The sequence below is a fragment of the Montipora foliosa genome, chromosome 6, assembly GCF_036669935.1.
Source record: "Montipora foliosa isolate CH-2021 chromosome 6, ASM3666993v2, whole genome shotgun sequence".
NCBI classification, from domain to species: domain Eukaryota; kingdom Metazoa; phylum Cnidaria; class Anthozoa; order Scleractinia; family Acroporidae; genus Montipora; species Montipora foliosa.
Window position 1 is genome coordinate 578,232 of NC_090874.1, and position 10,000 is coordinate 588,231.

General features: G+C 42.3%; 1 protein-coding gene and 2 pseudogenes across 3 annotated transcripts in view; all 3 read right to left on the reverse strand.

Annotated features, from left to right (window-relative positions):
- Positions 1–10,000, reverse strand: part of LOC138006196 (uncharacterized) — a 128,870-nt gene that overhangs the window by 59,762 nt on the left and 59,108 nt on the right. For all 3 annotated transcript variants that reach the window (XM_068852357.1, XM_068852359.1, XM_068852358.1), the window contains one exon: positions 9,512–9,546. In XM_068852357.1, the coding sequence (XP_068708458.1) occupies positions 9,512–9,546 (35 nt within the window). The remainder of the gene's footprint in view (positions 1–9,511; positions 9,547–10,000) is intronic.
- LOC138008439 (uncharacterized) lies at positions 1,271–2,406 on the reverse strand (annotated as a pseudogene).
- LOC138008440 (uncharacterized) lies at positions 2,727–3,943 on the reverse strand (annotated as a pseudogene).

A 10,000-nucleotide genomic window follows, 5' to 3' on the forward strand; every position in this document is an offset into this window, starting at 1 on the left:
TACAGTTATAGCTTGTGGTTCCAAGTAACCATTTAATCCTTTTCTAAACAAAATACAATACTCCAAAAAAACCTCGTGGTCCGAAAACGACCCAAAACAAATAAACAACTTCATGTACAGCACTCAAAGTATCCTTCACATCATTTCCCCCCCTTCTCGATGGGCCAGTGGCTCATCGAACCCATAACATTTATACTTAATGTTCTCGGTGTTTCTAGTGTGGTTCAAAGTGCTCTCAATGTTTCTAAATGCTCATAAAATTAGTGTTCTCAGTGTTCATCTTGTCTCCTGGCTGCTGCGTCCTCTGCGACACATTCTCACGGCGATTGGTCTTATCAAGGCATTACCACCCACTTGCACTTTCACTGCTCGAACATGCCCGTCTTTTCCAGGGTAAACCTCCTGAACTCTGCCCAGGGGCCAATGTCCACGAGGCGTGTCTGGGGCAATCACTAGAACAAAATCATTCATCATTGACCTGGATGTCTTTCTGTTCCTTCTGCCACTCTGTCCTACGGTTAAGTGTTGGTATAGCCATTCTCAAAGCCAGCGGTGACAGAAATGCCGCACCAGCTCTTGTAGACGTCTCCAATGCTTTTGCGGGCTAAATTGGCTACTGTCAACTGTTTCTGGAGCGAACTGACCCCCCCACTTGTCAGCACAAGAAGTGATTAGGGGTGATTGGTACATAATCTAAGGGGTTCGCTGACTGGTACATTAACAGCCCGGAGTTAATTAGAGCTTCGGCACCTGTAAAGGCAGTCGTTAGTTCCACGTCTGTAACATCCGCACTCCCCAGTATTGCATATGGCTAATGCTGCTCTGTTGGCTGCTTTAATCATGGTCTCATGGACTCCACCAAAGTGGGGAGCTAGGAAGTTCCACTTCACAACTTCACAAATGGAACTTGCAATCTTGTCTTGGTCCAGTTGTGCAACTAGCTCCTTCAGCTTTCGCTCCACTCCAACAAAATTACTCCCATTGTCAGATATCATCTCCTCTGGTAACCTTTTCGATTTGTCATACGGAAGAATGCATTCAAGAAGGAATCCATGTCCAGTCCGTATGCCATCTCTAGGTGAACAGCTTGTGACAGCAAGCATGTAAATAAGCATATTAGGTAACGCTTGGTCTTCCTCTCGCCCCTTCCTTGTACGGTCACCAATGGTCCTGCAAAGTCAACTGCTGTTCGGGCGAACGCTCGCAAGGGCAATTTCAGTCGGATCTTTGGTAGTGGGGCCATTATCTGCTTTGCGGCCTTTGCTTTCCTTCATTGGCATTCACAGAATTCTCTTTCCACCTCACGAATCTCTTCTCTTGCCTGCATGATCCAAAGTTGGGCTGAAAGCAATGACAGCGTGTGATTGGTTCCCGCTGAGTTGCTGTTTGATGGAAGAACCTTCTGTTTCACCAGTGCCTTGTAATCTTCATGAAATGCTTCCTGTTGGGCTTTCTTCATGATTTCGATTTCCGCATCAGCGATTTTCTGACAACCCAGCTCCCCGTAGCTTCTCTCATTGATTCGTATCCTGCAGTTGTTCACAAATAACCCAACCCATGCTTTAACTCTCACTAGTTTTCTCCAACTTGAAAATCTGCTGGGCTGCAAACGGGAGGGTGTCTCTGGCATCAGGGCAAACAGGGTGATTGATTCTTGCACTGGCTCTCCAGACGTCTTCATTTTCTTCCGCACTTCCATTGCTGCTTCGGGACTTGGATCAGTCTTTGTCTTTGCCCACGTTTCTTGGTCCTTGCTCAGAAAAGTCGGTCCCCACCACCACATCTCACTTTGTTTCAATTCAGCAGCTCCTCTAGTCGGAAGATCGGCTGGATTCTCTTGGGTGATCACATAGCACCACTGACTATGACTACTTCAATCATGTATCTCCCCCAATCCGATTTGCCACGAATGGCTTGAAGCTCCAATTGCGACCTCGTATCCAGCACAAGACGTTCATGCTGTCACTCCAAAATGTCAGTTGGTTCCTGTCAAACTTGAGTACCCTTGCTATAGACAGGGCCAATCTCAATCCCAAGACGGCTCCCATTAGTTCGAGCCTAGGAATACTTGTTGCTGACAAGGGTACTACCCGTGTTTTAGAGGCCACTAAGCTGGTCGAGACTGTGCCATCCTTGTAAAGGTATCTTGCATATGCCGCCGCTCCATATGCATCAGCTGACGCGTCAGTAAAGGTGTCTAGGGTTACTGCCTCAACACTACAATTTAATTGCAAACAACGGGGAACTTTGACATGTGATAACTCTCCAAGCTCCTCAAACTACATTTTAGCTCCTCTAGCTTGGCTTTGGTCTAGTAGGTCATCCCAGTCCAATCCACATCTCTTGGAGAAGTATCTTTGCTCTAATTACATAAGGTGCTAGGAACCCCATAGGATCAAACAACATGGCTATTTTGCGCAGAAAGGTCCGCTTGGTTAAGAGATAGTCATCCTCAGGTGGGTTTGCTCTCTAAGTAAAAATATCTTCTTTGACCAGCCACAACACACCAAGTGCCTTTACAGAAGGCAAATTTCCGTTGTCTAAATCAACTTCAGCGGCTCTGTCTCCTTCTGGAATCTTCTCAAGTACTCACTCGGAGTTTGAAAGCCATTTCCTTACGTGCATACCGGCTGATCCCCACAGTTTTGACAACTGGTCATACAGTTCTAGTCATTCCTCATCACTAGGTGCAGAGTCCATACTATCATCCATGTATGTTGATCGCTTCAATAGGATCGCTTCAATAGCTTTCGGGTACTGTTCCCTGCGTGCTTCCGCGAAATAAACTGTGCTTGATAGGGGCACGAATTGACACCAAAGACCAAGCTGTTAAATTGGTACTTTTCGGGAGGCCTTGACTGATCCAAATCTGTCCATAAGAAGCGATGAAAAGGTCTACTCGATGGCTCCATCCCAATTTGCAAATACATGTCAGCAATGTCACAAACGAGGACAACTGGGAATCTCCGAAAACGAAGCAGCACATCAAAGACCTCCCGTTGAAGCTTGGGCCCTTGATAAATAACATCATTCAATGATACACCATTGCATTTTGCAGAAGCATCAAAAATCACACGAATCTTCGTAGTCATCCTCTCTGGTCTCACAATTGCGAAGTGAGGGAGGTACATTGTACCCTGCTTTCTCTTCCTTTTCTGAGGGCGCCACCTTGGAGCTATAGCCTTTCTTTAAGTACTCAGTGATGACATTAGAATGTGCTCCAGACAACTGTGGATCCTTCAAGAGCCGGTTCTCTGTGCTAAGCAATTGATTTACTGCCATGTCATAGTTGTCTGGCAATTCTGCAGCATCTGGTTTCCACGGCATGGCGAGTTAATTCATATCTCCCTTCTTTGAACTGCTCTAAGTTTTCAAATCCTTTGATGGCTAACTCTTCTTCTGGTCTTAGTCTCTCTTTTTTTGTCTCTGATCCACATGTCTCAACCTCCCAAAACTTTAGAAGAACAGAGGTTAGCTCCATCTCCTGCTGATGTACAAAGTAGGCCATGTTAAGATGGGCCAAAGGTGTACCATCAGCAATCACATCTGCCGCCCCGATGCATGTTCAGCCCAAAGGTGTCAGTCGGGCCACAGGCTCACCAGGTTGCCCACAAATGTCCTTGATTGAATAATGCAGTTCTGCATAGTCTATCCCAATCAGCATGTCAACGACTGGTTGAGGACCAAGATCGGGGAAGTTAATGCCTTGTAGATGCTCCCATTTTGCAGCTTGCACTTTCCAGTTGACTGGCCGCATGTTTCCAGTTACTCGTGTTGCGGTATATGCTGAAATCCTTACATTAGTCCTGCCATCCACACCCTGCAGGTCAAACTCCACCGGCATAGTCTGGAAGGAATCCTCTCCACCGTTGAGGACGTTAACAGTGATCGTCTGCATGGTTCCCTCCAACCCTAACTCAGCGGACACATCACCATTTATGTAAGTCTTGGTACTTAAGCATCATCCAACAACACGTTCAAGACCAACCTCAGATCCGCCCTCCATTCTTCACAACTACCGGTATGGTATGCAAAGCCACAAAATGTGCCTGTTCTGGGGGCTTCGAAGTCATCACTGTTGTTGTTAAGGAACTCTCGTTCAAAAACCTGTGCTCCCCCTCCATGCTAGGACTGGCTGGAACATTTCCGCTCTGTGAATGTCCCATCTCAGTAACTAATGCTCTTTCCGGCTCCTGGTCTGCTATCTCTGGCCCATGGTTCACTCGGTCATCAGCAAAATCATTTCTTGTTACTAGACCTCCATGCAGCAATCTATTGTGCGTTCTTTGACAGCCATCAATACCAGAGGGCTTACTCCGGGCACAGCGGTCGCTGGTGTGATTTCTTCGTAGGCAACAGAAGCAAACTCTCAATTGTTTAGCTGCAAGCCAACGGCTTTGGACATGCATTTTCTTAAACTCTTCACTACGCCACACGGGGTGGCCTTTCCTGCAAAACTCACAGTCAAGGCTTTTAGCCTTTCCTGGTGCTCTTGTCTGTCCAAAGAAGGTCCTTCTCTGCACCTTCCTGCAACTCCACATAATAGGGAGCTTAAGCACGTGCGTTTTTGAGACGCGGACGTCAACCGGAAGAGAACATTTCGAGTGCCAGGACAGTGGTGTCTCCTAGACTTTTATACCAATCATCTCTAATGGAGATACAATGTGAATGTGGTTGTGTGAAGACAAGTTTAAAGGGAAAACAACTCACTTCCGGTTGCCGTCTGCGTCTCAAAAACGCGCGTGCTTAAGCTCCCTAATGTCTCTGCTGCAACAGTCTGAAAGTCAGCTTCTTGAACGATCCACTCTCGAAGTGTCTCAACACACTCTGATTTCTTATGTTCAAACACGCATTTGTTGTAATCAGCAAGCATCAACTCGGTCATTTTCTTCTGTTGTACAAAGACCCGTGGCCAAGTTCCTCGTGTCTTTCAGCTTCTTTGAGATTAATGATGATTACATCCAGCAGGTCTGCTAATCTATCCAGATCTTTAGCATAATAATTACCAGTACGAATAGGTCGGAACTGGTCTAATTCCTCCATATACAAATTGACCTGACGACGCTGTCCACCATATTTTCTCTCTAATCTGCTCTTAGCTGTTTCATAGGCTTCCGGTGAATGACCCAGGCTCTTGACCGCCTTCAATGCTTCCCCAGACAGGTACTTTTTCAACTGCAACAACTTATACTCTGCAGTGGCTGAGGCCTTGTCAACACAAGCCCTGTATGCGGCTTTCCAGCTCCCATAACACCGTTTGTCTCCACTGAAGACCGGAATTGATACTCTCGTTAATTGTTTCCACATATCCTTTCCAAGCTCATAATTGGACGATCTATCTTCTTCGGTTTCCGACTTTGGCAACGGCGGGCACAATAACCCAAGTTCCTCATCCATGGTACCATCGAGTTTGCATAATTTATCTGTAGCATCTTGTTTTGCCAGGGATAAGTCTTCCTTAGCTTCTCGAATTTCGGTTTCCATCTCCTTGTGACGGCGCGCGTATTCTTCATAAAGTTGTTTTCGAGCGCGGTTGCTTGATTCTTCCTTTTCACGAAATTTCTCCTCGAGGTCGGTCATGTGTTGGAGCGCTTTCTTTTCCTGTGAGTGCAAACCCAACAGTTACCCAGAAATTTCTGATGCTTGACTCGACAATTCATCTTTGACGGCATGCAAATACTCTTGAAAACATTCTTGAGCTTTAGCAAATTCTTCTTCGATATCCTCAATTTCACGACTTGTTTTCTCTAGAGCATTACGATCGCTTGCTTTCGAATACAATTCTGCCAACGATGACAGATCCTCAATAACACGTTCTTGTGCCTCATCCAACAGTTTTCGGGAATCTCGAATCTCACGATGATTCGCTGCGATCCCATCTTTTTCCTCCTTGTAAACGACGATTTCGACTTAGCTTTTGCGACTTTCCATTCCTGGATCTTGTCTGCAATTTCTTGGCCGGCATCGTCGGCTCCGGTGCTGTCTTCAATTTCTGCTCTATCACGACCTTTATTCTTCTTCGGATTTCTTGGCATGGTTTTCCTTTCAAGAACCTCGCTCTGCTCTCAGTATGGTTCCAAGTAACCGGGAAGACCTTAGACGGCAATGACCAGAACCAGGTTGCTGACCAGCGGTTTTCGTTAAAACAATGGTTTGCTGGGGGTGCTCAGTCTCGCTGGCTCAGAAAACCTGGTTGTGGTCATTGTTATTTAAGGTTTTTCAAGTAACCGTTTATGTAATCCTTTTCTAAACAAATAAACAACTTCATGTACAGCACTCAAAGTATCCTTCACATGAGCTTCCTCAGACCTTTTCACTACCTCAGACCTTTTCAATATCTTTTGAAGTCTCTAAAGATATTTAATTGAACTTGAATTTACCGGTAGTACTGTTATAATAATTTTTGCTCTCTTCATCTTTACTAAACAAATATGCCTATTGTAGATGAACAAAAGTACTGACAACTTTTAATTTTATCTAATAAATTTCACCAGCTTATTTTATTATTTGTCCTTTATGTGCACGCACCATATGCTGGGTTTGCTGTATTATTTTTAAGCTCTTACATGTACAAAACATCTTTTATTGGATGACTTATGCTATAGCTGCTGCATGGGGCCAAGCACCTCAGTCCGACTAGACGAAGATTGTTATTCTTCAAAAACCAGCCTTCCTGCCTTATCTTCTCTTTTTTAAAATAATAATTACCCATGCTATCCCGTTAATTGTCTATTCAAATATTCTTCCAATAATTGATACATGGCTTGCATGCTTTATTAACTGAAACAGTATCTAGCCTTGTGGATGGTATCTCTAATAATTCTGTACCAAATAATATTCAGAAACTTTTAGATCGCCACTGAACTTACAGTTGAAGTCTTTTGCTAACTTTGGAATGACATTATGGGACTCTCTTCATCCTGATTGGCGCACACTTACAAAAAGGCTATTAAAAATACGAATCATCAATTTTCTGCTTACAGTACTCAAAGTTGAGGATGCTTATTGTTCGCGCCCACTGAGTGGTTTTAGTAAGCACTGACATCCAATAAAAAGAGTCGGCTACTTCAGTCAGTGAAGTAGGCTACTTTTTCCCCAAATTGAAGTAATTTAATAATAACCTCTTACTAACCAAGTGCGAGGGCCATACTGGGGAATATTGGCCCAAAGCCATGTCAGTAATTGGAGCGAGCGCAGTGAGGTTGGCAAAAAAATGATCAAGGGTCAGTATTCCCCAGTACAGTGCCGAGCAAGACAGAGGTTAGTAAGTTGTTTATTATACGGCATAATATTTTTTGAGCAATCGGACACTTCTCTGCTTGATGATTATGTTCGTAATCTTTGTCTTCCATCACTGAACTTTGAACAGTAACCTTTAACATTTAAAACTAAATTCCACTTGCTATTGGCAGGTACTTTTTGCAGGTTGCGGGTTGCAGGTTGCAGGTTGCAATTGAAATTTCATTATAACTAGAAAACCGCTGGCACTAAAACGAAAGGTAAAGCGATAGACTTGCCGTGACTGTTACATGAACTGCTAACCTTAGTCCTAATTAAGCTTAAAGAAAAGTTTTTAGGCCTAAGGTTAGCTATTCATGTAACAGTCACGGCAAGTCTATCGCTTTACCTTTCATTTTTAGTGCCAGCGGTTTTCCAGTTATAATGAAATTTCAACCTGCAACCTGCAAAAAATACCTGCCGACTTGCTATTTGTACTGTTGAGACAAAAAAATTAAATTCTGCTTTTTAAAAACTTTTTTGTTTCACTCAACTTGAATTTCCCGGGTGAGAGGTAAAACACAGAAACGAGTTAATATTTCCATGGTAATGGTCCATACTGTAAAATCCGGACCCAAAACCAGCCAATCAGAGTGTTTCATTTAGCTTGAGAATATTCTTGCCATGTAAGAAGGACAGATTCTTTCAAACCTAAAACTAAAATTCATTTTGACAATGACAATGGTCAATTACTCTACTCAAACCAGCTGCGAATTTCAAGTTTCATTAATTGAAACCACTTTATGCCCACTAATTGATATCAAAATTGAATAATCATTAATATCGTAACCTATAATTCTGTTTTATTCCTTTACTCATCCATTTATTTTAATAATTATGTAACTTATGCAACTTTTCTTTACATTCTGTCTATTGTGTAATTGCATTATGTGCTATAACCCATTGACCCCTAGGAGTGAACTTAAAATCTGTCTAACGCCAGACAATTTTACTCCTCAACTTGAGGTGTCAATGGATTAAACTTATAGCGCTCTTAGTAAAATGTGTACAATGGATTTACAGTGTGCTGTATTTTATTATTGTAATCTATTGAACACTTGTCTTTTATGCTGGGCAGAACTGTTTTGAAGTCTTGAGTATTTCCCTGAACTTGAGTATCTACACGCCATTTTTAATTTATGCATGACAAATATAACCATTTCAAGCCACATTCAGTTTGGTATGTTATATACTTACTGACATTATGTATTTGATGGCCCAATCACCCTCTTTTTGTTGCTGTTTACCTTTTATTAAAACATGTCACGTTTCACTTTTGTGCACTTTTGACCCAGGCTCTTAACATGACCTTGCAATCCATTCACATACGTGCCAACTCTCCCGGATTATCCGGGAGTCTCCCGGATACGGAACGAATCTCCCGGTCTCCCGTACGGGTCATTAAATCTCCCGGATAAAAACGACTCTGAACCTTCTACAGACGTTTCTCCATTCTAGACTCAAATTGCATCCCAAAGTTTTAAAAAAAATCGATATTTTCAAATTCGTTTCATTGTTTCTTAATGCACTTCTTCATCTCTGAGTTTCAAACACACGTTAATAGAACTAAACAAAATGACTTCCTTTCGCTATCATAGCCATATATATATAACCGATTGTTTGATTGGATCTCCGATTAACCAATACTGAAAAATTCTTGACATAAGTACCCTGTTTTCTAAGCAAATTCACAATGGCGGCAGAATATTCTTGTATTCTGAAGGAGCTGCTGGGGGATGGGTGGGTGCGTTTAAAGGGGGGGGAGAGGAGGGGAGGGGGAGTGGGTAGGTTGATCGAGGGGGGAGGGGAGGGGAGACCGGCTGGAAAAAATCTCCAGATTTTAGATCTCCATAGGTTGGCATCTCTGCATTCAACATTATGTATTGAAAGGTTTTTAAATCTCAATGTTGTGCCTTGTAATAATAGTTTACTTTCATGTACATGTATTCCATTACACTACATGCTTCAATTCGCATTGCCATACACAAGTAGTGTACATGTCCATTTGTAAATTTCAACTTAATTTTTTAAAATAAAGTTGAACTTGACATAACATCTACTGTCAATACTCCTGGACATTTTGCTCATTGCTCATATTTTTCCCCTTCGAGGCACAGAAAATGCTCAACTTTTCAAACCAGATGTTAGTGTTTAGTGCATGGTACTACACAGACATCAGCTCATACAGGTCTTTCTTTTCTGAATAACTCACAAATTTTAAAAAACCCCTTACATTTGGCAAGTCTTCGAGTTCTTGACACCATGAATCTGCAAAAAAAGTTGGTTACCATTTTATCAAAATCAACTCTTCGTAATGTGACAAAAGCTGCCATTCTTGTTTTTGAAGGAGGCCGACCCTTTTACCTTTCAAGGGTTTCATGACCATATTATAAACAACTTTGAGCCACTTCAATATTAATTTGTAATAGCAATTAAAAAAAAACATTAATTTGTAAACTATTGGCTAACTGGTGGCCAAAACAAAGCAAAATTATGCAATAAATCTCAAATTTCATGATACAAGTAATTAATTTCTATCTGATGTAGCCTTCCCAAGCAATAATAATAATTATTAATTAGATCTAAAATATTTTTTGGAGTTTTGTTAAAATGGCAAAATCACCAAATCCATCACAGTCCCAAAATGAAGCAGGCTAATGGTGATAGTGATGATGATGATAATAATGTATCTGTCACGTCAAAGCTTCACCACCACCACCAC